Source organism: Drosophila navojoa, chromosome 5, assembly GCF_054131105.1.
Source record: "Drosophila navojoa isolate 15081-1374.11 chromosome 5, UAZ_NAV_1.0, whole genome shotgun sequence".
NCBI lineage: Eukaryota > Metazoa > Arthropoda > Insecta > Diptera > Drosophilidae > Drosophila > Drosophila navojoa.
This window is the reverse complement of record NC_142893.1, coordinates 13,537,035-13,563,036: the sequence shown is the minus strand read 5'-3', so window position 1 is coordinate 13,563,036 and position 26,002 is coordinate 13,537,035. Positions and strand designations below refer to the sequence as shown.

Genomic DNA, 26,002 nt, shown 5'->3' with positions numbered 1-26,002 from the left:
ATGCATTCAATTTGCTCAATATTAAATTTATGGTTAAAAATTCGTATATATCGATAATTTATTTGGCATTCATTTAATATTATTTTCCTACAAAATATCGATACAATTTGGATACAATACGATGACGATTCGTGAGCATACAACAATTGATGCAAATAAAACTTCTTAAATATAAATAATAAGCATAAACAGTATATAAAGAGTGTTATTGGTTTCTAAAATGGATTACGTTTATTGCGGCGGCGCCGACCAAATCGGCGCGACAGAAGACATTTTAAGTACGTCAACCACATATATATAAATGTATATGTGTTGTGTATTTTTTAAAACTTTCTCCATTTTTATTTAGATACCTATATACAAACATATATATTTATGATAACTTATATCTATATATTTAGGTGTTTATGATACTGGTCCCGCGCGTACTGCGGATCCTTATTCACCCAGTTTTAATGGATTTAATATTGGCTCCGGCGATGCTGATTATGTCGCTAGCCCAATTCCAATTCTTGCTGACGGCGGTGAAAACTTCGGCGTCTCTACTGTGGCCTTCGATGACTACGAAGAACTTTTATGGATGGGCAACCAAGGCGTGAGGCATCCATTAACTTAGCTAACAATCTACTTTGTAATACAAATATGAAATCTTCATTCACAGGGTCATGTGACGTCGTACTATACTAGCTCCTTGCAGAAATACACATCATTCCAGGTGCATGCCAGCGATATAGTTCGTCAAATCATTACGATTGATTCGGGAGTTTTGGTATTAACACAGACATCGCTGCGCCATCAGATACGCCGGGGATTACCAAAGTTTACGCACAAGTAAATCATTTTTATATGTTTCTGATTTCTTTATGTTTCTAATATTTATGTCTTATATTCATGTCAAATTTTTATTTTGAACAGATCCAATAATATGGTTGAAATGGTGTGCATGCTGCAGTTGTCGCCACATCGATTGGTCATGGCTGGTCTGCAGGAGGAACTCATCGACTTTGACATGCGAACCTTGAAGGAGACGCGCCTGGAGCACGTAGGATCTGCTGGCTGCACGGTGCTTCGCAAGAATTCTCGCTATCTCTTTGCAGGCGATCAGTTTGGCACAGTCACTCTAAGGGATTTGAATACCCTAAGTGTGGAGCATACAATTAAAACGCATACGAATAGCCTCTCCGATTTCGATGTGCAGGGCAATTATCTTATATCGTGTGGCTATAGTGGAAGGCAAAACAATTTGGCAATTGACCGTTTCTTAATGGTTTACGATCTGCGTATGCTGCGATTGATCTCCCCCATTCAAGTGCTAATCGATCCACAAATGCTAAAGTTCTTGCCTTCGCTGACATCTCGTCTGGCCGTTGTATCGAGTTATGGTCAATTCCAGCTGGTCGATACTGTGGAACTGAGCGAGCCGCGCGTTTCTATGTATCAAATCAATACGAATGGTAGCCAATGTTTGAGCTTTGACATTAGCTCTTCATCGCAAGCGATGGCATTTGGCGATCAATCGGGGCATATTAATACAATAACCTCCATACAGACGCCACAGCCGCAATTTAATGCGTTTTCCAGAAACACAGAATTCGCGGACGTTGTGCCGCAGTTGCCGATGGTTCCCTTTGCGGATACTAATTTTCCGTTGTCCTCGGTTTTATTGCCGCATCTGACTACGGGCACACGTTGGTTCTCCGACTGGCCGGAGGAGCTCTTGCGCTATAACTATCATCGTCCAAAGGCCATTGATGCAGATGTGCTAAATAATATGAAGATGCAGGGACCGATTGGCTATTCGCCTAATCCAAGAACTGCTCGACGTAATCAAATACCCTATTGCCTGATTGAACAAGGCCAAGGCGGTGGAGGCATTCCGAATGTGAATGGCAACACGGCAGCTACGAAGGCGGAAAGCGGCGTAAAGATCATACCGAGGCGTTATCGCAAAGTGGAATTGAAATATACGAAGTTAGGCACACAGGACTTTGATTTCGAGCAACATAATCAGACTTGTTTTGCCGGACTAGAAGCCACCTTGCCCAACTCTTATTGCAATGCCATGCTGCAGGTTAGAAATTAAATTATACAACTTAAATTTGATATCTTAATAAATATTTTCTCTTTGTTCACATATAGATCCTCTACTTCACGGAACCTTTGCGCATAAAGCTTATGAATCACACCTGCTCGAAGGAGTTCTGCTTATCCTGTGAACTGGGCTTCCTCTTTCACATGCTGGACAAAAGCACTGGTTGGTTTTTTGTACGCATACATGTATACGGCTATTAGATGATGTACGCAAAAAACTTATTTATAGCTTCAACCCCCTGCCAAGCGAGCAACTTCTTGCGCTCATTTCGCACAGTGCCTGAAGCATCCGCCTTGGGCTTGATTTTGTCTGATCGATCATCAAATGTGAATCTGATTACCCTAATTCAGGCAAGTAATATATGTATTGTCTATGTGTAAATAATATATTTAATGTGTATTTTACATATTTGTATTTTATAGAACTGGAATCGTTTTATATTACATCAAATGCATTATGAAATTCTCGATTCAGGCAAGAACTCTGGTATAAATGGACCACAAAATACATTATTCGGTAGATTTATTTGTAGTATATTTAAATTTTTAATATATTATCTATACATGTTTTAGCTGAAAGTATGTGTACAGATAGCAACTCGTCGTCAGAAGCGTTTGAAACAATTGCTGGTAGGCATTTTTTTATTAAACATGTTCTGCAAAATAATATATATTCAATTATGTATTTTCTACAGACGACAATACGAAGGAGGAGGAAAGGGAACGTTGTAAAATTAATGCTGAAACGGATATAAGTAAAATATTTGGCACCAAACAAATATGTATAAACAGATGTATCAAATGTCAGGCAGAGGTAAGAGAAGGCATTTCCCTCGCCTTGTGCCCTCTTTTATAATATACTATCCTTTTTTTTTTTAGAAATCAAAAGAGAACATACTATTGGCCTGCAATTTATCATATCCCACGCACCTGAAGGACAATGAGCAGTATTTTGATTTTGGCAATATTTTGAAACGCTCATTGGGCTCAGAGAAAAATATTCAAGCATTTTGTGAGAATTGCAAAAAGTTTTCGCCGACCAATCAGAGCGTTAAGGTAACTTACACAATTCATTTCAAATTCAATTCAACTCATTTGTATATCATTTAGGTAACATCATTGCCGCAAATACTGGCGATTAACTGCGGCCTGAATAATGAAAAGGATATTAGTTTCCTGAAACGCCAATTAAATCGCGCGAGTGAGCGACCTGTTACCGAGGCAACTTCTTTGAGCACCAGTAAACCTTGTCGCTATGGTGTCAACTGCTCTCGCAGTGATTGTCATTTCATGCATCCTGATAGGAAGTCCCCATCGCACACCAATCAAACGGCCAATGTCAACAGCTCACCGAGTGCGCGTCAAAAGTCCTGGTTTCCCTTGGCCTTTAACATGGGCATTAGTGAGACGGGCGAGCTGAACGTGCTCTCGCCCACGCACGCCTCCAAAGCGGAACAGGAGTCAGAGGATGAGGAGCAGCAACAGCAACAACAACAAACGCAGCAGCAACAACAGCAACAGGAGAACAAGATACAAAAGATGTATGCACTGCACGCAGTTGTCTGCCAGGTGGACGATGGCACCCAGAAGAACTTGGTTTCGTTGATTAATGTGCGACCCAAGTATCATTCAATGAAGGCAGCCACCTCAGACGTGGATGAAACTCAACAGCAGTGGTATATATTCAATGACTTTAGCATTTCACCTGTTGCTCCACAAGAATCCGTGTGGTTCACATTGGATTGGAAGGTGCCATGCGTGCTTTTCTATCGCAGTCTAGAAGACGAAGCAGAAGCAACACCAAGTGCAGAAGAACCAAACCCAACGAAAAGCAACGATTCAATCAATAGTCCAGCCAATCCATTCTTGCATGTAAGCTGAAATGATTTATATTTTATGAAATAGACATTGATTGAATATAATTTTGGTTTTTAGGAAATTTTGAATCCGTTGCCCAACAATCTCGCCACCGATGCCACTTTACGACCCTTGCAACCGGATGAGATGCCAAAGGCTGGCGATTTAATTGCCATGGATGCGGAGTTTGTAACACTGAATCCGGAAGAAAATGAAATACGTCCGGATGGCAAGACAGCAACAATTAAACCTTGTCACATGAGCGTCGCGCGCATCTCCTGTATTCGAGGGCAAGTCTATATATTTATAATATACTAAATTGTTAATTTAATAATCTGTTCTATCTTACAGTCAAGGTCGCGACGAGGGCGTGCCCTTTATTGACGATTATATATCAACACAGGAGAAGGTCGTTGATTACCTAACACAGTTTTCGGGCATTAAGCCCGGCGATTTGGATGCCAATTTCAGCAATAAGCGTTTGACTGCCTTAAAGTATTCGTATCAGAAACTAAAGTTTCTTGTCGATGTAGGCGTCATATTTGTTGGCCATGGCCTAAAGAATGATTTCAGGTATAGTTTAGACATATGGGAATACATATACATTTGGCCTAACATATTGAATTTTTCAGAGTCATCAACATCTATGTACCATCCGACCAAATTATTGACACTGTACATCTGTTTCATCTGCCGCACCATCGCATGGTTTCTTTGCGTTTCTTAGCCTGGCACTTTTTGGGTAAGTAATACTATATTTGTATAACATTATGTATATCGTTAAATAAACTTTCAATTTGGTATAGGCACTAAGATACAATCGGAAACACATGACTCCATCGAGGATGCTCGCACAACCCTTCAGCTCTACAAACATTATTTAAAGCTGCAGGCAGAAAAGAAATTTACGATCGCATTGAAAAATTTATATGATCGTGGCAAGCAATTACAATGGAAAGTGCCGGAGGATTAAAGAGGCGAAGAGAAAGAGAGAGAGAAAAATAGATCTATGCCAGTACAAACGTTCCGACCGGCCAGCAAGAGTGCAAGTTTTTAATATGTTATTTTTATGTAAATGATACAAAAAACAAAAAAAAAAAAGAAGTAATTCCATTTAATTTTAAGTTGAATAACTGTTTACAAAGACACATGCCCACAATTAAATCAAACTTAATATATTTTCAAAAACTATGTGTGTAAGTCTAAAAGCTAAGCAATAATTGATTATGTATACCCTGTAAGTATTGGCAATTCTTTATAGGGTATGTCAATATTGAAGTGAAAAGTAGTGAGGTATTTATCAGAAAATGCAATTATATTTATAACTGAGAAGAGGTGAGAAATATGTTATACGCCATATACTTGATTTAGTATAGAGTATTTTCGAGTTAGACTCTATTCGTTCAGCTCATCACAGGGAGTCCCACATGCATCGCGGAATGGTTTACAACCAGTTTGCAGTGCTCATTAAATAAATATAGTTAGTTATCTAGGAAATCATCTCTAAGAAGAGATGTATGTCGAAGCTGATTGTAAAACTTGTTCCCCACTAACTGAAGGTTGTTCGAGTACTTAGAGTTGATTTAACGAGCATGATTTGTATTTTATTAAAAGCTATATTTATATACATACATATGTTCACGAATACGTACCTATACACATACATATATGCATATATGGGTGCATTGAAACGAGCTTGATCTAAGACAGATTATTGAAACTTGTTCGCTGGGTAATGCCCGATTCATAATTGTTTGTAATCAGAACTAAAGCTAATGAAAACAAGCAATATATACTAATAACATTTACTATATATGTATTTATTATATATTCATATACCTATGTACGTATATTTACTTATTGCATATACCATATGCTTTTGTCAGTTTTCTATGATTTGCGAGATAAATTCGCGTTAGGCTGACAGATCTATCAGTTTAGTTGGGCTATGTCAGTTTTAGCATATAGAGATCAAATGCCTTATATATGTACACCTATCAAAATATAGATAGGTAGAGCTTCTGAATTTCCCAAGCTAGATTCGCTTGCTTATCAAATCGAATGTCGTCGTGGTCGTTGTCGCTGGGGAAATTTTCTGCCGATTGAGAATGTATATAAATAGTGTGGAAGCTCAATGTTGATGGCATTCGATTGTAATCGGCAGTGCAATGGGTTCACAAGGAATACTTGGATTGAGCTGTGCTCTCTTGCTGTGTGCAGGTAAATTGATTAAGCTAATCAACACAAAATTCAACTCCATAATAATATTTACATATTGTCTTGGCTTTAGTAATTAGCGCACAAGTGACCTACGATGGACGCAATGCTCCACATGTGTTCGGCCCACCAGGCCAGCAGGTGTATATACGTGGTCAGAATGAAGGCCCCTATCAGGTGCCAGGAGTGCCCGGCACATTCCAGAACTCCCCTAGCTCCGGGGGATCACACAGTTACACGGATGAGGACGGCAATACGTATGTGCATAACAAGAATGGAGCAGGCAGGCCAGGTGAATAGCAATCAGCTGCCATTCTCCACATTGTAGTTACACACCTCGCTTTACAGCCACAAACATAATATCTGGCCCGAATCTGGTGGCTCGTCGTGGACCTGATCCCTCGACCCTTCCTACAAATGCTTATCGGCCCCCACGACATGTGGTGATTAGTCGTCCGGATCGTGTTGTCAGCAGCAGCAGAGATGGCCCACTCATAATTAGTCGCAGTCGTCGTGATTTCCATGTCGGACGTCCCGATCGCACCGTTGACTACAGCTCTGGATCCGGTACTTTTGTCGTACAGCGCGGCCGTCGTAGTCCCGAGACCGTGCACGTGAGTCGTCCGGATGGGCGTTCAGTGAGCTATGGAGATGGAGGCTTCGTTGCCAATGGCCATGATGGACGCACTGTGGCCCACTCCCGCCATAGACGCGCACGTGTCCAGGGCGAAAACTTTGTGGCACGCGATGATCAGGCCGGCATCTGGAACGACAACGTCTCCATTTGGAAGCGTCCCGACGGACGCACAGTAAGCGTTGATAGAGATGGCAATGTCATCACCTCCGGAAGTCCCAATGGACGTGGTCCACAGCGCGTAAGTGATTTATATTATATTTAATATATTTACTTATAATATTTATATTCGTATCATTTATTTTTTAGTATTCCGGCTAAGACAGGAGGGAAGGACTGAAGAGGCAGTAATTACTGTAGTACGAAATAAATCTTAAATCGAATAAATTAAAATTAATCGTCACTGTTATAGTGTAAAGTACATATATATGTAAATTTAATTATCGGATAGAATGAAACCATGTCCATCTTTAAATGTAGATCAGCGAAAAAAATCTACTTCAATGTAACAAAAAATAATCGTTTAGCTAGAGTGGCAATTTTGAGCCTAGAAGAAATTTTATATATATTCAAAGTATTTAATTTTTTTGTTGAAATATATTAATATAAATTCGACATGTTTTTCTCAGATTTCCTATTATATTATATCACATGTTGGCTTGCTAATTGATCCATTTATTTATTAGTTATTTCTCAGAGCCTCTTGGTATTTGGGGAGAAGAGTATCGAGTGGATTGATATCTAAATTTCAATTATTATTCTAGATTTTGAATTAAAATAATTAAAATGCAGATTCAGGTATAAGAAATTTGATAATAATTGGTTTTTCTCAGTCTAATTAAATAAGAGTATTTAATTTTCATCCCAACCGAATATGCATTATTTTGATTTGGCGAGCAGCGAAATAGTTAAATTTAGAAACCCAGAACCAGGCCAGAAGGTTTCTACAGTATATAGTCTATACGAGGGCATATGTATGTGTCTATATAACTTACACAGATATACATATCTATGTATGTATGTATGTGCTTATTTGTTTAGTTGACTCTGATGCTGTGAAAAATCTGTATATATTTGGAAAATATTCGTTTTAAATCGTGAATCTGTCACAGACTTGTTAAATATAATTATTTCAAGTGCAAAATAGATACGCCAATTCGTGTATAGACAGGTAATGGAGGCAGTTTGCCATTTCTTTCGGAGCAATTATATATTAGCCAACTGCGAGGATGTGATACAAAAGAAGGGTTTCACGCTAAATCTGTCCCATTACCAAATGGACGAATTGCCCGAGATAATTGAGCACTGTGAAACGCTGATGAAACTCTTTCTCAATCAGAATAAGCTGACCAAGGTGGTAGAGTGAACGAATTATACATATGTGGATATTTTATATAGATCTATTTAATGTCCAGGTACCCTCCAGTCTAGCCAACTTAATGCGGTTGCAGGTCCTGGCGCTGGACTACAATAAGCTCGATGAGTTTCCCGCTTGCGTTTGCCAACTGGTTCGATTGAAATTCCTGAATGTTAGCTGCAATAATATTGTTAGCCTGCCCGCGGAGGTGGGGCAACTTACGGCCTTGGAGACCTTCTGGTGCAACAATACGGGTCTCCGTGCGCTGCCAGTTGAACTATCGAATTGCGAGCACCTGGAAACGTTGGGAGTGCGTGGAAATCGTTTGTGCAAACTGCCCGATGAACTGGGCAAGCTGTCGGAGTTACGTTGGTTTACTGCCGAGAACAATGATATAGTGCAAGTGCCAAATGCATTTGGAATGATGCAAAATCTGGTGCATTTGAATTTGAGGAAAAATCGTTTGAAACGGCTGCCACGGATGTTGATTGTCATGCCCAAACTGAGATTCGTTTTTCTCAACAACAATCTCATTGAGGAAATGCCAAGTCGTGCCGACCTGGAACAGCTGAAAAACGTGCGCATGCTGAATTTATCCATGAATCCCATTAGCACCAAGCCCGAGATGCAGGTGTTGGCTAAAGTAAGTCCAGATAAGCCATTCATCACTGCTTGTTAAAGACTTCTCACATTTACAGAATTTAATGAACATTTATGTGGAGTCTGTAGATGACTACCCAGAAACTGCCACTGGCAACATTTTTAGTGGCAACAGCGACGCACAGGCACAGCAGGAACAGGACAATGATACATCATCGGATTGGGCCAACAGTGCAAGAACCAGCCAATTGGATAGTACCGATGAGAGCGCACTGGAGAATACCATTGAAGATTTAAGCGTTATGTTGCCCGAAATGTCTCGATTCGTAACAACATTTTAAGATGATCAATCAAAATATATAAATCTGTTGCGTACCGTTTATTCGTGTCTGTCTGTGTGAAATTGGGTGTGTGTGTGTGTGTGTAAGTGTAAAACGTAACAATTGAAATGCGCTTTGGTTTGGCAGCTGGACAACAGCTACACAAAATGTACAGGTGGGTCAATATGACCAAAAACCTAGAAACTGTAAATTTAACTAGACATTTTCTTGATCAGCTCCTCGTCCTGCATGGACATGGCGGTCAGCTTCTTGCCAATCTTTTCGTGTATGTCCAAATACTTCGCAACACATCTATCGATGCAGACCATTTCGCCTTTGCCTGTAGGAAAAGTTATAATTTATAGTCATAGTTATTTTGCTTCATCAATAAAACTCAATAAAAATAAAAGTTTACCTAATTCCGATTCCCCGTAACGAGGCGGAATGCACTTTTTGTGGCAAGCATTTGTCATGCGGTTATATAAATCCGACATCATCTCTATCTCCATTTCTTGCATCAGCTGCAATTTTGCCTGGTCGGCCACGCTTATTTGGGGCATAGCTGCCATGTTGTTTAACTTATTTTTATGAATTGATTATGTATTTTCTGTTGGCAATTTTTTTTTTACAATTTTACTTTTGGTTTCTAGTCAAAACGCCTGACGGAAATAGTGTGATCGTATTCACCGTGGTTTGCCTTTCTCATGCGCTCTCTCACACGTAAGTTCTCAATCCTTCGGTCTTCGACTGATCTTTTAGACAAGACAAAGGCGTAAACACCACCAACGGTTAAAAATGCCCTAATGTACACGCAATTTTAATTTAAATCAAGGTGTTTCATTTACTACACTTATATTACAAACCAGCAAACAGCAATTCGGCCAGCGTTTCCAAGCGGCATTGTCAATAGACACAGTGTGACTGTGATGATGTGAATACGAAAATACTAAAACACTACAAATACTAAGTAAACGAAAAAGCTTTTATTTTGACATTTACAAACGATAACAAGATATCGATAATAGCTTTACGCGGTTAATTGTGTGACAATAACTCAATTTAAATATTTTATGAAATATAATTCATATATATTGCATTTGGTATAGTTTTTATTGACAGTGCATCACAAACAGTTCTATATGAATGTATATAAGTATGATAAGTATACACTGGAAATATGTATAAATAATTCACTTAAAAAATCAGACTAAAAAAAGCATTATTAAATTATATGTATACAAAAAAGTATTGAAAAAGAAAAAATAAGCAGTTTATAAATATTTAACAATATGTGTATAATTTTGGTATTAGTAAATCAGAGATTAACAGAAAATAATATTCAATCACAATGTAATGCAGTGTATTATGTACATAGTATAAATGCCCCTAATAAAAAAACTAATATACATATATGTGTATATATGTATGTAGGAATGTATGAATTGTATGAAAATATGTACATATGTATGTACTCAATTATTGCACATTTAATTGAATGCATTTATCACTGAGCTGTGATAAGGTTTAGCTCGGTTTCACGCCAAACCAACTCATTTTCCAATTAAGCGTATCGTGCAAAAGTTTTTCCTCCTCCGGGGAAAGCTGCAACAAAGTGGAAACTGCCCTCACCAGATGACGTGCCTCGACCTATAAAAAAAAGACTTGTTAATTTAATATTTCTCATAGTTGAATTTAAATGTAAATACCTCTCTGCTAGTCAAAAATTTGACAATGACATGTTTTAAATACTTAAAATTTACTTCGTCCATTATAATGCAATTGGGCTTGTTGTCTGATTGAAAGTTCTCAATGGGAGCATTGGTCACTCTAAAGGCGGGTGTTACTTGATCCGTATCCACATCGATGGTTGCCATTTGCGAGCTGCGAAACTCCTTTTGCAGCGTCTTCTTGAGATCCCCCAAACGTTGATTTAATGTCTTTATTATCTGCAGAGAAACGCAGGAAAATCAATAAATAAAATAAAATAAACATTAAAACTTCAAACAGATCCCTACCTTATTCTTCTCTGCAATTTCACGCTGGCTCAACTCATATTTAGCCTGATCACTAGCACTTTGCTCCGCTGCATCCTTGAGTAAATGCAATGCCTGTTTTGCCTCTTGCAGATCGTGCTCGAGTTGCTTATTCTTGTCATGCAGTTCATTGGACTCCGTTTGCTCCATCCGCAACTCCTTCTTCAGCAACTCTTCGCTCTGCGAAATCTCCGCATTTCGTAGAAGCGCAGTCAATTTCTCCTCCCGCTCTACTTCCAATTTCATTTGCGTCTCACCCAGAATTTCTTGCTTCTCCATAACTTGAGTACGCAACTTTTGCGCAATTTGCTCGGCATTTTTCACATATTCACTAAATCTTTCGTCAGCGGTTGTAAGGCGAATTTTCAAATCTTTAGCTTCAGCTGCTAGCGTTTCCTAGGTTTTCAAGTTTAATTTATTTAAAGTAAGATAGGGTGGGTCTTTTCTCTTTCATTTTTTTTTTTTTTTTAACATAAAAGCAATTTAATAGAAAATTGTTAAATAAGAAAAGGTGATTCTCTTTGGTAAAACATTAAAGCAATTTAATAGATAATAGGATTAGATTATATTACAAAACTTTGTTAAATTAGAAAATGCAAAACAGAGGTAAATTGTTAATATACGTGCTAGGTTTTTCATTTTTGGTTAGTTATACAATTAGTCATGCCATTTAACTAGGTATAGGTATGTGTGTGTTTTTGGATTTGTGTATATGTGTGTTATTGGTGCCACTGCTAATCGCCAGCTTCTGAAGAAAGGATACTCACAGATTTGTTGCGTTCGAATAGAATTTGCTGTTCGTTCTCTTCGCGACATTCCTTCAGAGCAACATTCAGCTCATCAAGCTCGTCCTCCAACAATTTAATCTACAATGCAGATAAAAGTTATTCATATAAAGAGCTCTCGAGCTCCCTTCACAAATTGATGCGACGTACCTTGTCGTCTCTTTGTTTGATCTCAATTTTGGCTTTCTCGAGCTCAAATGAAACTTGTTTAAAATTTTCTATGGCCTCGTCTCTTGCCTTTAAGGCTTTTCTCTTTTCGGTCGTTTCCTCGGCCACCTGTTGGGAGAGGCGACTCACTTGCTTCTCGAGCGCAAAATTTTGGCCACTCCATGAACTCTTGATGTCTGATAGCTGCAAGTGTGCTTCCTCAAGATGCTGCTCCAATAGTTTGTGCTCCTGTACAAGTGCCTGCACTTGTTGTTCTGTGCTTAAATGAGGCAGTGCATCCAAACGAAGCTCCTCCACAATTTTCATACGCATTTTCATATTACGATTGTCCTCCTGCACGGCAGCGAGTGTTGTGGTCAATAGACTCTTCTCCTGCTGTGTGGCATGTCGCAGCTGCTCCAACTCATCGCGCAGATCCTCAGCAATGGGTTCTATATTGCGCAAACGTTCCAGCTCCTGATTAAAGTTCTCGATTTGTTGTTGATATTGGCGTACGGCATTCATATGATCGACGGCTTCCTGTTCGCGAAAGCCGAGTAAGCTTTTCAGCTTATCAATTTCGATTTGTTGCAGTGTTTGTATCTTTTCCTGTTCCTCGCAATAAAGGTCTTTTTGGGTTTGGGCTACTCGCACGGTTTCCAATAAAATTTCATTCGTCTTATCCACTCGCGTCTTCTCCTCCTGAAGCTGTTGCAAGCTTTGGGTGAGGCAAGCCACCCTAGAGGATAGCTCATTGCATTGGCTGCGTAGCTGGCACAACTGTTCCGACTGAATATAAACAGTTGTTTATTTTTTCAATTTTTTTTTTAAAAGTATATATATACATATATAAATTCTGTTTGCTCACCTCGTTGTAGGCTCCGCCCGTGTCGTCAGCTACGTTCGAATTGATGCTCACACGACGGCTGCGTATGCGATAATTATTAATATTGTTATTATTGTGCCGCTGGTGTGACTGGCTTGCCGACGTGGACACATCTTCGCCAGTTTCCTCCTTAATTTTGTTTTTTAGCGTAGCAAACATTTTTATATGCTTGCCTGCCCTTTACCTATTGCACGGCTAAGATTCGATGAAACGGTCTTTGGTGTGAAATGAATTGCGCGTTGCGGCACAACAGCGTTGCGGTCGCTTTTTTATATCATTGCTCCAATTAAGGTATGCTTTGGGTTTAGGCTTATCAAAGAAATGTAAATCTATTTAAATTTGCAGTCTATATATGTTTCTTCTTCTTATTAGAAGAAATACGTGCAACGCCGAGCTTGCCACTGAGTTAAATTCTCATATCTGGCAGCACAGCTGTAAGGTTGCTATCGTGATTATCGATAAGACTTGAAATTATAGACGCCAAAAACATCTGAGGAGCGCGCTAAATTTTTATAATTGTTTAGAATAACATTTGAGTAATACAGTATAAAAGTAAAGTTTTAATAAATAGTTTACGTATATTAGTCCATACTAAGGAAAATGGATCAGGACTATTCGAAGCAAACAACTCGAGAGATTTGTGACAGTGATGCAATGTGTACGTCGTCCTTAAAGGAAATCTCCTTAATAGAAACCGTGACAAGTTTTCTGGAGGAGAACGGCGCTGGCGAAGTCGATCCGGGGATTTTGAAAAACTTGGCAGAGGCTCTGTCCAAACGCATAAGCACAGATGAGTGAGTACTAATTTGATTTGTTCTTATTGTGCAAGCCGCATGCAGTGTACCTACATACATACATATTTATGTGCGTTGGTGTGTGTGTTGTAGGTAACTGCGCCTTTGAAGTTTAGTTTGGCAGTGCAACATTGCAAGTGCAACGCACATTTTGGCTTTGATCCAAAACTAAATTTGGATTCATTAAAATGAAAAATTGAAGCACACACAGCATAAGCATGTATATTTCTACTAATGCCAATGCTCAGCCATCCGCATCTGAGTACTAAGTGGACAGAACTGTATGATCAAAGATCATGAGCATTGGTGCCGCTCAGTGGCAGGTTCTCCCTCACTCGCTAGTGAGTAAGTGATGAGCATAGATGTGCATGTGTGCGTGTGTGTACATAACCCACCCCATTTGTGCGCGAGAGCGAAATCCAACACACAGGCATTTGCCATATGTGGTGGGTGAGAAAAAGAGCGCACGCTACGTACGGAAAACACGAGCGCAACATCTGTCGTGCGCTCGAGCTGAGCGCGTTTTCCTTGCAGAGCAAACGAACTCTCCTATGGGATGGACGGCGGATGATGCTGCTGGTGCCCACTGTGGTGGGGTTTTTCTCTCGTTATCGCGATGCGCATTTTCAGTAATATTCTGGCATTCGGTTCAATTAGACATACTATATGTACAATATATGAAGCGAACATCAATCTAGTATATTTCAATTGTATTTTTGTTCGTTTGTTGTGATTGTGCTTCTTCGTTTAACGCCTATCAGTCTTTCTTTTTGCGCAATATATACAAACATATGTACAGACGTATACACAAATAAATATTAACATACATATACAATAACGCTACTCGGCGCGCGGTTAAGTAAATAAAGACCCTGTATATATACATATATACATATTCAAATATATGCGCGTGTGTGTGCAAATATGCAACAGCAAAAGTGAGCATAAGATAGCTATTTGTGTTTTTTTTTTTAATCATTCTGTGTTTTATGTAGATAAAAGCCGTTGATGAATGCTCTCCTATAAAATACAATATTCTTATATAAATTAAACAACGTATCTACATGCTCATATGTGTATTATGAGTGTGTGTGTGTCCGTGCATGAGAGTGCATGTGTGTGTGTGTGTGTACGTGCATAAATTACGGCTACGCGCGCCTCATCTTGTTGTTGATTTCCTTTGTCGTTGTTGTTGTTGCTGCTGTTGCGGCTGCATCTAAATTTAGTTATGGAAAAATATAACACATCTTTGTACATACATATCTATATCTATATACATGTATAATATATATATGTATCTGCGTATTATTGTGCTCGATTAATCGAGTAAATGAAAACAGACAAAAAGTCTTCTAATATAAGACAGATATATAGACTGTATAAGACGTTTGTTAAAGTCCTCTTAAAGCGGATATATGAACTCGGTATTCAAGTGGCAAGTTCCTTGGCTTATGTACACACGTTTCTACTAGCTGCCTTTGACCTTTGTTGTGAACCCCCTAAAAACCCTGCACTGCATTGTTACAAGACCCGCAGCTTTCCCTTTGCACCACCACAAATTCGGATGTTTGTTTGGTACAGTTTGTTTTATGAATGCTAGTTTTCTATACGTTTTATCCTTTCATATATTATTTCCATGCTTGCCCGACTACCCCTCCGCCTTTTTTTTTGCAGTGTATGATATATTTTTCACAAATGAGTTCAACAATTCAAATATGGTCAAGCAGAAGCAATCAAGTATCTTGTCTAACGCTCTAGATTGAGGAAAACGGTGTGAGAGGAAAACTACATTTAGAATGCATTTTCGTCGTCGTACTTTTTGGCGCCAATTGATCTTAATTATTCTCAATGACCATTTATATATAGACAATTATTTCGACTGCAATTAACTTAGTTCAGGTAGTCAGCTAGATAGAAACATACAGGACACATATGCTGGCATGTGCAACAGCTGTTACAACTACAGTAGACGCTCGTTAAGTATGGTACTACAGTTGGCATGTGGGCGAGAGGAAAATCTATAGCAGGAAAACATCTGCAGTATTATATAAATGGTTGTTCTGGAAAGTTGATGAAACCATAAAAATAGATGTATATGTATATTCACTATTTAGATATATGTATACCTTGTTAGAAAACAAAACATAAAAGTATACTAAGTATACCTCTTCCGAAATTTCTACCTTGACATAGTTATAAAAACTATATATATTATAAAGTTTTACAAGTCAAATTTATTGTGTTTTGAGCAGCTCCTTAAAGAGTTTTTGGAAAAAACGTATTTATTAATTTCATTAAGTCACATTACTTATTGATTCTAAATTTTTGTACAATAGGAATTATTTCGAGCCATTCAAAAGTAAACAAATTTGCCATTGTTTTGTCTGTTTTGATAATTTATTAACTTTAAAAGTAACAGGCCCAATCATGTCGAGATTAAGGGAAAGAAAGTCCAGTTTTGGCAAAGTTGAGTAAGTTTTAAATGGATGCATACTCCTCTGTTTTTATGTTTATGTGTAAAGGGTGTAGCACATTGTTGGTGTAAGGGTATTTCATAGTCGAGCACTCTCTACTAAAGGAATTGTGTTTTAAATTTCTGTCCTTATTGAAATGGAGTGTAAAACTCTTTTCCATTCTGCAATTGACCATTGTGAATCGAATATTAAGGAACTCAACATGTGTAGACATGTTTGGACATGTGTGGCCACACACTGTAGTACACCTGTTGGTGGACCTTGCCGTGCGCGCAATCCTTAATAATTGTGTATACACCCCATTTGATTGGCCCAGCTGGTTGTAACCATAGCTATGGCCAAAATAGCCAGGCGGGTCAAAACAAAGCCTAACAACAACAATGGCCAACAAATAGTGGCCAATAAATTGTACATCAGCTCATAAGTTTTGGTATTTGTGTTTTTGCTCATTTCCCAAAATAATTCATAGAGGAGACACGCACGTGAAATTGTGAAAAATGTGAAAATGTGTGGCCCACATGTGTCGCCGGGTCTGTAAATTGCAAATTGCGTTTAGAAACTGCGAGAAGTGATAGCTACAAATGCAGCCGAAATATACGTATAAGAAAAGCCAAAACGTGAAGCTGATATATGTATCTATGCTGCTCAGATAAAGCATAAAACATCTCCTGTGATGTGCGGCGATGCTGCGTAACATCAATTTGGGAACATTTGCCTGAGCAATGCAAGCGCCTTGGCTGGCTGCCTTAGCTGCCAATGACTCATAGAAGGCGCACGACGCACACAGACATACACACATATATGGATATATGTATATGTGTTTGTGGTATAGAGTACTTATACCTGCACTGAAGTTGCTTTTATTTAGATTCGGTGGGCCGCAAAGCTATTTAGGATAAGCACAACACCAACAACAACAACACAACAAAAGGGATGACGCATTCGTTTGACTTTAAATAAAATCAAAGTCAGGATTCTTATATGTATATATATATATATATTTTTTTTTTTTTGTTTCAAATCGTTTCGTTCAGTATATTAAATGAACTGGAGTGAACTATACCTAATTAAACCAAAAAGTCTGCAGTTTTAATGCCAAATCAATTTAAGTATTATCATTATGGCGGGCATATTTCGTACGAACTCTATGATTGGCACAAATGATTCTCCTAAAAGATCACCATTTAAACGATATTCGGTTTGCTCTGGAACGCCGAGCACTATTTGGTAAGTTTCTACAAGATGTATATCGAAAAAAGTTCTGTTTGAACTTTTATATATCCTCTATATTTCTCAGGTAAATTAAACATAAATACACAAGTTTCGATAGATTTCTACTAATTACGCTAATTTCGCCTGGCTTTTTTGTGGCTTTCAACTTTTTGACTTTTTATTATATCCATTCACATATATGGTCTCAGTTTATTTGAAATTAAAAGTTTCATTGATTTGGCAATAAAAAAAAAAAAAAGTAATCAAGGTGTGCCATTTCTATGCTACCGAAACAATTTATACGCTTCACTTAGCGCGGCTACAAATTTTTTGGCTGCTCTTTCTATATATGCTGCAGTATATGTAGAGATAGATAGATAGATATTCATATGTATGTCATGTGCAATTAAAATGATTTGTCGCTGGGCTTTTGATCAGTTAGCTAAATGAGACTTTATTTTGCAAGCTTTAGAATATGCCAACATCTGTTTGCCAATTGAATGCTCAATCAACTTAGTTATATTAATGAAAATCGCATAGAGAGACAGCACATATAGCTGTTTGGAAATGTAAATTGCTTCCATTAACTGACAATTTAAATACACGAGAAGTGCATAGAGGGGTGCGAAATGAATACCTTTAGCAATTCCAATTAGAATTTTCTGTAACTTCCTTAATTAGATGGAATCTATGTTAGCGCCATTTAGTGATCACTGATCAGTGTACGGTATTATTGAGTCGACAAGTCTTATTACTATTTGATTTATTGATAGAATTATCAGTTGTATTTATATGTGTTTGCATGTTTATAGCAGTTAATTACAGTGGCTTGAAGTAGCATTAAAACAATTCAAACCCGTTTTGAATTGACCTCCAGTCTAGAGATGGCAGCGTGTTGAAAATTGATAATTAACAATTATTTTTTTATTTAAATTAAATATTAGACAGATATATATATATACGAATATATTAGATTAGTTATTAGTTGAAAGATTTAATTGAAATGCTCTTCTCGGGCAATTTGCTTTACTACTCATTGACAATTACATAGTTCTTATGAATTTATAAGAGTAATATAATAGTTCATATATAGAGAAGTATTTTTCTCGCTTATATATAATTTAATAATATGGCGATGATTGGCTTGCCCATCTCTAGGTCATTGAGCTTCAGGTGTCTTGATTCACAGAGTTAGTTCAGTAGCTAAATGTTAGTTTAGTAGAATGAATAAGTTTGCTCTGACTAGCTGGATGTGCCTGCTAGGCTTTAGCTCTATGTTGGCGTTACGTTTGGAGCCCTGCGAGTTGGCTGGCCAGCTTTATATATTGGATGTGCCTAAAGTGGAACTGCCCCTATGGCTGTGCATAGCCGATTTCGAGAGTCGCTTTAATACCCATGTTATCGGACGGGCCAATTCGGACGGCAGTCGGGACTATGGACTCTTTCAGATCAGCGATCGATATTGGTGTGCTCCGCCGGAGGAAACGCCCTACCACGCCTTCAACGAATGCAATGTGAACTGTACCGAGCTCTTGAGCGATAATATCACATCGGCCGTTCGCTGTGCCCGACTTATCAGGAAGCAACAGGGCTGGACGGCCTGGTCTGTTTATGCAGAGTTCTGCAATGGAACGCTTACGGATGCGGACGAGTGTTTCCAGCCAACAACCGAAGCAGCTACAACCGAACCGATAGAAACTACGACTATTGACCCGGAAATGGATTAAACTGTTGTCATATTTTGCATTCAGCTCTTATCACTGCCTCTTTAAATAAATTATATAACCTAAAATAAAATATATATCTGGGAATACTCGATGTTGCTTATAGAGGATTAAATATAAATATGTTCACGGTTCTATTTAGCTTAAGCATATCAGTAGGAATTGGAATAATGTAATTCCTACATATATATGATAAAAATATAAAATAAATATATATGTTAATAATGTTTATCGCAACTGAATGAGGTTTATTGTTACTAAAAGTAATTTTCCTTTTCTTTCGTTTTCTGTGTTACATAAAAGTTAAATTTATTTTGTTTTTATGGCATCAGCTACAAAACTTTTCAAGTTCTAATCAAGTTTTATGGCTTTTCTTTTACATTTGCAGCACAAGTCCCGGGGGTCTTCAAGATGTAACCCTGGAAAACTCATGTAAGTATAAAACATATTGTGAATTATTTATTATAACGCTCCTAGGTGCTTAGATGTGTTACAATTTACAGGGTATATACAGTTGACGTTCGGCCTTTGTCAGTTTTCCGATTTGTTAATACTTATTCTTTAGAGTTCGCCAGAACTAACTATCCGTGTGTATTATGTCAACACATACAACTATTTTATTAGTTTAGTTTGAAAGCACACCCGTAAATACTAAATGCAAATCAATCACTTAGTTTCCTTTTATATATATATATTTTTTTTATTAATTGGCCAGCATGGGCAAAAACGGCGTTCTCTCAGCGGTCTCGCCACGAACAAGCAGGACAAGTAGCTTACGCATGTTTGATGGTATTATAAGCATGCTAATTTCTTAAGACTTGACTAATAATTTCTTTTCTTTTCTTTATTATATTTCGATAGATACTAGCTTCGATGCGGCGCGTGCACCGGGTGGTATCCATTCCCCCATGCAGGGTCGCTCCGTTAGAGAGCTGGAGGAGCAAATGTCTGCCCTGCGCAAGGAGAACTTCAATCTAAAGCTTCGAATTTACTTCATGGAGGAAGGTCAGCATGGCTCACGTGGCGGCAAACCTCCAGCCGATTCGCCGGCTAAACAGTTGATTGACTCCAAAATTGAGATTGAAATACTGCGCAAGCGGGTCGATGAAAAGACCGAGCTATTAAAGGATGCGGCACGCGCTATATCCCAGCATGAGGAAATGCAAAAGAAGGCGGACATGGAAAGCCAAGCCCTCATTGAACAAATGCAACAGTACATTCAACAGCTGGAGGTAAAAATTATGATATATAATAACTAAATATATGATATATGATAACTGATGATATACGATAGCTAAATTCGAATTCTTTTTTCACCCACAGAACTCCGTCAAGCAGAAAGCATCCAAAAGTTCTGTTAGTTCGCTGGAAACTGAGAAATTAAAAGCTCTCGAAGCTGAGGTTAGTTAATGCAAATGAAAGTAGGCTAGTCTTTAGTGAAAAATGATCTATATGTTATAGTTTTATAGTTCATTTGTATTGATTGGTGTACATAGTAACGTCTTTATTCAGTTTCGGTTCATGTTCATTTTGTATAATCGTTGATAAGCGATTAGTCTGAATGAACAATGTCTATCGAACTATTACAGAAGAACGATCAAACCTATCGAACCAACTTATTGAACTGGTGAACTATACTATCGGCTAAACAGTCCGTTAAGGCTCGAAATTGAATTGATTAATCCATATTAAAAGTAGAAGTCTCATCTCTAACCATTATATTTCTTTTATTTTACCATAAAAAACAGATTCAAAATCTAGAAAGCGCCTTGCTCGAAGCAGATTCGCGGGAGACAGAGGCTAAGCGGAATCAGGAGCTGTTGTCAACAGAGTTAGCTGAAAAGCAGGAGACGCTTGTGGCATGCGAGGCAAAGATCGAGGAGCTGGCTATAAAAAATGCCAAGCTGCTCGAGGAGCTGGATAGGCAGAACAATAGCAATCAGCAATCGAATGTAAGTATAATAGAAATTGTAGTGTATGTAGAGTTCGTAGAATGGTTGTATGAGCTCTGGCCCGATGGCTTGAATTATATTTAGCAAACTATAATGAGGCAGAAGTTCGAATTAAGCGCCAGCGAAAATGAGAATAAACGCCTGCTCGACGAGCTAAGCATTGCCCAGCATGAAATCGAGCTACAAAATAAGTGGATAGGTGACGCAGTGAGTGTCCTAGATGTGCAGCGGAAGACCATAAAGCTAATGGAAGTAAGTAGTCGTACGAGAGAGATATATAGAGAGAGTGGATCAAGCTCTAATCCAAAACAACCTCCATCAAAAGGACATGAACACTGAAAAAGATGACGCCCAGCGGCGCCTTTTTATACGACTAGTCGAGTATGAGAGCATGATTAAAAAGCAAAGCTACGAGGTTAACATTGTGCGGCGGGAAAAGCAGTTTTACCAGGATCTCAGCAATAAGCTGCAATACTGTGATCGGATGAATTACCTGGAACGAGTTGCCTTCGTACAGCCAATCCATTTTAATAAGTTCCGTGAGATTTCCAATCGATCGCCAAACTTTTCAGCGATCAGCATATTGTTCAATAATCAAGATCCGCTGACTGCGAAGCAAGTGAGGCACTTGTATTACTCCATGCCCGAGGTGAAGCAATAACCACATTGTTTTACTTATATGTATATATAAATCCGATTCGTTTCGCAGCATTGCAGACCAGTCACAATGCCCTTGTCGGTGGCAGCGCCTAGTACGGCATTTTATAATTATTCCCTGCCGCCCTTTAATGGATTGCGGGAGCTGCTTTGCCGCTGGTGCTGGTGCTCGATGCAGTCGCCCAATTGATGCATATTACCAATACAATCAAATCAACCAATCATGTTCAATACCAGTTTAAGTAGCTGCACTGTGCCGCGACACGGCCATTCTGTGTTTCCTGGCAGATCAGCCAAGGCCCATGATGTCCCTCCCCTTGTCTCCGAAATGCAAAATGACCCATCAAACTGGACAGTGTACAGCTAAATGTATATGTATTTATATATATGTGTATATATTTAGTATATATGCATATGTATATATATATATATATATAACTCTATATAGATATACATATATATCTTCGTTTACTCTGCTGATGATCTGATGGCATACTATTTCCTATATATGTATAAGTATGAAAGATATATATATTTATATATATATATATATCATACATATATTTCAGTACGTATGTCCGGCCGTCGATTTTTCGTATTTTCAATTAAGTTAGAGTTCCAATACAATTTGTTAGCATAGTGGGTCGATATATCATTCGCTGGTAGTTATGCAAAAATTTCTCGTTATTAAATACTTACAAATGTAAATAAAAGTGAATAAAAAAAATTGATGGGTATGTCATTTAGAAGGATTGTATGTCGAATTGTTATTGCAATACAAAACTGATATACAGTTACAAATATATAAATAAATTGTAATACGCACAATTCGCCAGTTGCTCGTCAATCAATCAATGTGATCAACCGCTGCTCAGCTCTCTTCTGCAGTTCTCATAAATCCCTCAAGAATGGCAGAAGCAAATAATTTATCAATTAATATAGCCTTATTAAATTGTAATGTAATGATATTATAAAGAGTAATAAAGCAGCTGTTAACTCCCAGCTCTCAGCTCTCTAGCCAGTAGCTCATCAATCAATTAATTAAGCATTTGTAGTATAATTTTCATTGACTTTCATTTACTAATGTTTTATCTTTCAGGCTCAGTCGCCGGAGCTGCGCACCCAACTGGCCGACAAAATGTGCGAGCTGCAGGATGCCGAGGAGCAGCTGAAGGAGCGCGAGCGAGTGCACGAGCAAGCCTGCCGCACAATACAAAAGCTAATGCAAAAACTGAGCAGCCAGGAGAAGGAAATCAATCGATACAAACAAAAGCAGCAACAGGTACATATCATATGATATTCCATATAAATATATGCATATCTAAACTCTGCTCTATTTCAGAAGAATTCCCTAACGGAGACCTCTTCACCCGAGAAGCAGCAGCATTCGCTGAGCGATACCGAGACCTGTAATGTGGACATTTCACGCAGCCTGAAGCAGCGCTATGAGAAACAAATTGCGGATCAGGATGAGCTAATCAAACAGCTGCAGTCGGAGGTTAAGAAGAAGACCGCCAATTTGCAGAATCTCGTTAACAAGGAGCTGTGGGAGAAAAATCGTGAAGTGGAACGCTTGACCAAATTGGTCAGCGGTAAACAGCATCCGCAACAATCCGTGGAGCATTCAGGCGATGATTCCACAGCTGGCACAGATTTGCAGCAATCCTTCACAGAGGCTGACTTCGTTAAGGCTGTCAAGCGCAATCAGCTGCTGCAGCGCAAGGTCGATGTGCTGATGCAACGATTGGATGGTGCGCAAGAGGATAGCAAGTTGGTCGCTCAGCTGAAACTCGAGCTGCAGAGCGCTCAGCTGAATATGGAGAATGCCAACAAGTGGCGTCTAGAGTGTGCCGACGTGTGCAGTGTGTTGACGAACCGATTGGAGGAACTGGCTGGCTTCCTCAATTCCCTGCTCAAGCACAAGGACGTGCTTGGAGTGCTGGCGGCGGATCGTCGACATGCTATGCGACGTGCTGTGGATCGCAGTCTGGACCTGTCGAAGAGCCTGAACATGACTTTGTCCATCACGGGCGTTTCGCTGGCCGATCAAAGTCTGGCGCAGCTGAGCAAGCTCTCCGAAATGCTCTACCACGAGCCAGACGAACGCAATCATACGTACAATTCCCACGAGGATCTGCAGGCGGCCAAGGCGTCCAAAGCTGAAGCTCGCAAGGAGCGACGCTCGCTGCCTCTGCCGCAGCAGCAACCGGACAATCAAAGCGAATCGGAAGCCTGGTCGGAGCCCGATCGCAAGGTATCCTTGGCGCGCATCGGACTGGAGGATACGTCGAACAGTGTGGCTGGCGAGAAGCATCACAGCGAATCGGATAGCGAAGGCCATGCCTGTGCCACAAACACGATCAAGCAGGAGCGCCGAAGCGAGCGCATTAGCCAGCTGGAGGCATTGATAGCGCAACGTGATGAGCGCCTGCTGCAAGCTCAATGCCAGCTGGTCGAGGCCGACAATCGCTACAAGCAGGAGCAGCTGCGTGTCCTAGAGTTGAGTCAACAATTGGAGCAGTTGCGTATCCAGAACGATGTGCTGCATGCAGATCTGCGTGCGATTGGCTGCCAGGAGGAACAACAAATGGAAGAGCTCCAGGCTCTCATTGAGCAAAAGACGCAGCAGTTAGACAAGCTGCAAATGGAACACAAGAGGCTGCAGGCGGATGCACAAGTGACAGAGCTGGAGCTGCAGGAGGCGCACGAACAAATCTTGGCAGTGCAAAAAGAAAATCAAACAAAGCTTGCAGAATACCAACTGGAAATGTCTCAGCGCTTGGAGGAACAGCAGCGTCTGCAACAACAGGAACTGGAGCGAAATTGGGTAGCCTTAGACAAATATAAGGAGCTGAAGAGTCAGTTGACCCAATTACAAAGTTCCCTGGAGTTCTACCAGGAGAATGAGAAGGAGCTGAAGCAGACACTCGTTGAGAACGAGCTATCAGCTCGTGCACTCAAAAAGGAGCTGGACGAGAGCACGCTACAAGCCTCAAAGGCCATCATGGAGCGCACCAAGGCTTACAATGACAAACTGCAGCTGGAGCAACGTCTAGAGGAGATGAGGCTGCAGCTGGTCCAGCTGCAGGAGGAGCAAAAGCACAAACAAAAGCAAAGACAAAGGGAGCCCAGCGATGTCTCACAATCTGGCTATACATCAGAGGAACTGCCTCAGCGGCAACGACCAATGGGACGCCTTAGCAATCCATCGCCAGATCTGGGCATCGAGAGTGATACGGGTCGGGTGCACAGTGTAGAGCTATCGAATGCGCAGCATCCCTTGCTCAAGACCGTGGAGCTGGTCAATGATGATATACTTGACGTAAAGGATGGTAAGTCGATGAATGAACATGAATATTGAAAACCAAATCTGATAAATTCCTCTTCAACAGATCTTTCACCGGATACGGAGGCGCCAGCCGGAGAGCTGCTCGTGCCAGTGCACGATTGCCTAAAGGTAGAGCAAGAAAATGCCGAATTACGGCGCAAATTAATACGCACAAAGCGCGCATTCGAAGACACCTATGAAAAGTTGCGTGTGGTTAACAAAGCAAAAGCACAAGTCGAAAAGGATATTAAAAATCAAATACTTAAGACGCACAACGTCCTGCGCAATGTGCGCTCTAATATGGAAAATGTTTTATAACAACGATTGATTTGATTGCAAATTTCATGCGGGTCCACAATTATTTTTTACTTCTCACAATTTTCGCATATTTTATTTTTCTACTAATTTCTTGTTTTAATGTTCTCTTGTAAATGTCCTGTAAATAAGGCACGCAACGCAACGAGTTATATAGCACTTGCATTTTCGAAAGACTGTATAATAATAATAATAATTAACAATAAAATGGATATATAATTTTATATGTAACAAAATGCAAGACAACCAGAGACACAATCGTTCATATTGAATGACTAATGAACATATATACCTACATATACATATACATATACATATTTATATATAATACTTACACTATATATAAGTGCACAACTAATCGATTTTGAAAACAGTATCATATTCCCATATAGATCCCAAATATAACTCTTGAATAACTGATGCCATCTCTTGCCATATCAGATCGTTTATTTTCTATAACAAAATAAAATTAATCTATTTTGCTTGATTTAAATATTAATTTGTTCGCTATGAATTCTCGTTTTCAGTTAAAAATCGGCATGGATATTGAAGTTAAATTATGATTAATCTCTATGTTTAATATGTAAAAAAAAGTGAAGCTGAAATCAAAAAGCTTATA

General features: G+C 39.2%; 8 protein-coding genes across 8 annotated transcripts; 5 read left to right on the top strand and 3 right to left on the bottom strand.

Moving 5' to 3' along the window:
• The first annotated feature begins 82 nt into the window (after positions 1 to 82).
• PAN2 (PAN2-PAN3 deadenylation complex catalytic subunit PAN2) lies at positions 83 to 5,139 on the top strand. Its single transcript, XM_018103843.3, has 15 exons — positions 83 to 278; positions 402 to 595; positions 662 to 831; positions 916 to 2,071; positions 2,140 to 2,254; positions 2,321 to 2,442; positions 2,515 to 2,608; positions 2,665 to 2,721; positions 2,787 to 2,905; positions 2,971 to 3,147; positions 3,202 to 3,963; positions 4,027 to 4,238; positions 4,300 to 4,521; positions 4,581 to 4,690; positions 4,755 to 5,139. Exons 1-15 carry the CDS (start codon positions 221 to 223, stop codon positions 4,919 to 4,921), a joined length of 3,735 nt encoding a protein of 1,244 aa, XP_017959332.1. The 5' UTR covers positions 83 to 220; the 3' UTR covers positions 4,922 to 5,139.
• An 811-nt stretch (positions 5,140 to 5,950) lies between these two features.
• Positions 5,951 to 7,234, top strand: BaraB (Baramicin B). Its single transcript, XM_018103869.3, has 4 exons — positions 5,951 to 6,168; positions 6,239 to 6,457; positions 6,514 to 7,040; positions 7,109 to 7,234. Exons 1-4 carry the CDS (start codon positions 6,117 to 6,119, stop codon positions 7,118 to 7,120), a joined length of 810 nt encoding a protein of 269 aa, XP_017959358.1. The 5' UTR covers positions 5,951 to 6,116; the 3' UTR covers positions 7,121 to 7,234.
• Positions 7,235 to 7,687: 453 nt separating this feature from the next.
• Positions 7,688 to 9,138, top strand: LOC108653404 (uncharacterized). Its single transcript, XM_018103864.3, has 3 exons — positions 7,688 to 8,153; positions 8,215 to 8,799; positions 8,855 to 9,138. The coding sequence occupies exons 1-3, from the start codon at positions 7,974 to 7,976 to the stop codon at positions 9,095 to 9,097; spliced, it is 1,008 nt and encodes a 335-aa protein (XP_017959353.1). The 5' UTR covers positions 7,688 to 7,973; the 3' UTR covers positions 9,098 to 9,138.
• Tim10 (translocase of inner membrane 10) lies at positions 9,117 to 9,749 on the bottom strand. The gene is made up of 2 exons (XM_018103873.3): positions 9,492 to 9,749; positions 9,117 to 9,416 (listed from the first exon to the last, which is right to left on the bottom strand). Exons 1-2 carry the CDS (start codon positions 9,643 to 9,645, stop codon positions 9,289 to 9,291), a joined length of 282 nt encoding a protein of 93 aa, XP_017959362.1. The 5' UTR covers positions 9,646 to 9,749; the 3' UTR covers positions 9,117 to 9,288.
• LOC108653415 (uncharacterized) lies at positions 9,535 to 9,977 on the bottom strand. The gene is made up of 2 exons (XM_018103876.3): positions 9,940 to 9,977; positions 9,535 to 9,876 (listed from the first exon to the last, which is right to left on the bottom strand). The coding sequence occupies exons 1-2, from the start codon at positions 9,975 to 9,977 to the stop codon at positions 9,723 to 9,725; spliced, it is 192 nt and encodes a 63-aa protein (XP_017959365.1). The 3' UTR covers positions 9,535 to 9,722.
• Positions 9,978 to 10,167: 190 nt separating this feature from the next.
• Golgin97 (Golgin 97) lies at positions 10,168 to 13,301 on the bottom strand. The gene is made up of 6 exons (XM_018103851.3): positions 12,910 to 13,301; positions 12,045 to 12,830; positions 11,877 to 11,975; positions 11,092 to 11,505; positions 10,783 to 11,022; positions 10,168 to 10,723 (listed from the first exon to the last, which is right to left on the bottom strand). Exons 1-6 carry the CDS (start codon positions 13,084 to 13,086, stop codon positions 10,601 to 10,603), a joined length of 1,839 nt encoding a protein of 612 aa, XP_017959340.1. The 5' UTR covers positions 13,087 to 13,301; the 3' UTR covers positions 10,168 to 10,600.
• Positions 13,302 to 13,381: 80 nt separating this feature from the next.
• On the top strand, positions 13,382 to 25,876 carry cnn (phosphodiesterase 4D interacting protein centrosomin). The gene is made up of 8 exons (XM_018103845.3): positions 13,382 to 13,721; positions 19,520 to 19,563; positions 19,993 to 20,363; positions 20,455 to 20,532; positions 20,880 to 21,083; positions 22,840 to 23,022; positions 23,083 to 25,072; positions 25,133 to 25,876. Exons 1-8 carry the CDS (start codon positions 13,528 to 13,530, stop codon positions 25,384 to 25,386), a joined length of 3,318 nt encoding a protein of 1,105 aa, XP_017959334.1. The 5' UTR covers positions 13,382 to 13,527; the 3' UTR covers positions 25,387 to 25,876.
• Positions 18,523 to 19,301, top strand: LOC108653410 (lysozyme 1). Its single transcript, XM_018103872.3, has one exon. It carries the CDS (start codon positions 18,631 to 18,633, stop codon positions 19,132 to 19,134), a length of 504 nt encoding a protein of 167 aa, XP_017959361.1. The 5' UTR covers positions 18,523 to 18,630; the 3' UTR covers positions 19,135 to 19,301.
• Positions 25,877 to 26,002: the final 126 nt, after the last annotated feature.

What these genes read in the sequence shown, in the direction of transcription:
- PAN2 (XM_018103843.3), top strand. Translation starts at nt 221, where the DNA reads ATGGATTACGTTTATTGCGGCGGCGCCGACCAAATCGGCGCGACAGAA. An exon ending in ATCTGATTACCCTAATTCAG is followed by an intron (nt 2,443 to 2,514) that starts GCAAGTAATATA and finishes TGTATTTTATAG; the next exon opens with AACTGGAATCGTTTTATATT. An exon ending in GTATCAAATGTCAGGCAGAG is followed by an intron (nt 2,906 to 2,970) that starts GTAAGAGAAGGC and finishes TTTTTTTTTTAG; the next exon opens with AAATCAAAAGAGAACATACT.
- BaraB (XM_018103869.3), top strand. Translation starts at nt 6,117, where the DNA reads ATGGGTTCACAAGGAATACTTGGATTGAGCTGTGCTCTCTTGCTGTGT. An exon ending in TGCTCTCTTGCTGTGTGCAG is followed by an intron (nt 6,169 to 6,238) that starts GTAAATTGATTA and finishes TCTTGGCTTTAG; the next exon opens with TAATTAGCGCACAAGTGACC. An exon ending in GAATGGAGCAGGCAGGCCAG is followed by an intron (nt 6,458 to 6,513) that starts GTGAATAGCAAT and finishes CTCGCTTTACAG; the next exon opens with CCACAAACATAATATCTGGC.
- LOC108653404 (XM_018103864.3), top strand. Translation starts at nt 7,974, where the DNA reads ATGGAGGCAGTTTGCCATTTCTTTCGGAGCAATTATATATTAGCCAAC. An exon ending in ATCAGAATAAGCTGACCAAG is followed by an intron (nt 8,154 to 8,214) that starts GTGGTAGAGTGA and finishes TTTAATGTCCAG; the next exon opens with GTACCCTCCAGTCTAGCCAA. An exon ending in AGATGCAGGTGTTGGCTAAA is followed by an intron (nt 8,800 to 8,854) that starts GTAAGTCCAGAT and finishes TCACATTTACAG; the next exon opens with AATTTAATGAACATTTATGT.
- Tim10 (XM_018103873.3), bottom strand. Translation starts at nt 9,645, where the DNA reads ATGGCAGCTATGCCCCAAATAAGCGTGGCCGACCAGGCAAAATTGCAG. An exon ending in TTACGGGGAATCGGAATTAG is followed by an intron (nt 9,417 to 9,491) that starts GTAAACTTTTAT and finishes CTTTTCCTACAG; the next exon opens with GCAAAGGCGAAATGGTCTGC.
- LOC108653415 (XM_018103876.3), bottom strand. Translation starts at nt 9,977, where the DNA reads ATGCCGCTTGGAAACGCTGGCCGAATTGCTGTTTGCTG. An exon ending in GGCCGAATTGCTGTTTGCTG is followed by an intron (nt 9,877 to 9,939) that starts GTTTGTAATATA and finishes CGTGTACATTAG; the next exon opens with GGCATTTTTAACCGTTGGTG.
- Golgin97 (XM_018103851.3), bottom strand. Translation starts at nt 13,086, where the DNA reads ATGTTTGCTACGCTAAAAAACAAAATTAAGGAGGAAACTGGCGAAGAT. An exon ending in CGGGCGGAGCCTACAACGAG is followed by an intron (nt 12,831 to 12,909) that starts GTGAGCAAACAG and finishes GTTTATATTCAG; the next exon opens with TCGGAACAGTTGTGCCAGCT. An exon ending in AAATTGCAGAGAAGAATAAG is followed by an intron (nt 11,023 to 11,091) that starts GTAGGGATCTGT and finishes GTTTCTCTGCAG; the next exon opens with ATAATAAAGACATTAAATCA.
- cnn (XM_018103845.3), top strand. Translation starts at nt 13,528, where the DNA reads ATGGATCAGGACTATTCGAAGCAAACAACTCGAGAGATTTGTGACAGT. An exon ending in AGTACATTCAACAGCTGGAG is followed by an intron (nt 20,364 to 20,454) that starts GTAAAAATTATG and finishes TTTCACCCACAG; the next exon opens with AACTCCGTCAAGCAGAAAGC. An exon ending in TATACTTGACGTAAAGGATG is followed by an intron (nt 25,073 to 25,132) that starts GTAAGTCGATGA and finishes CCTCTTCAACAG; the next exon opens with ATCTTTCACCGGATACGGAG.
- LOC108653410 (XM_018103872.3), top strand. Translation starts at nt 18,631, where the DNA reads ATGAATAAGTTTGCTCTGACTAGCTGGATGTGCCTGCTAGGCTTTAGC.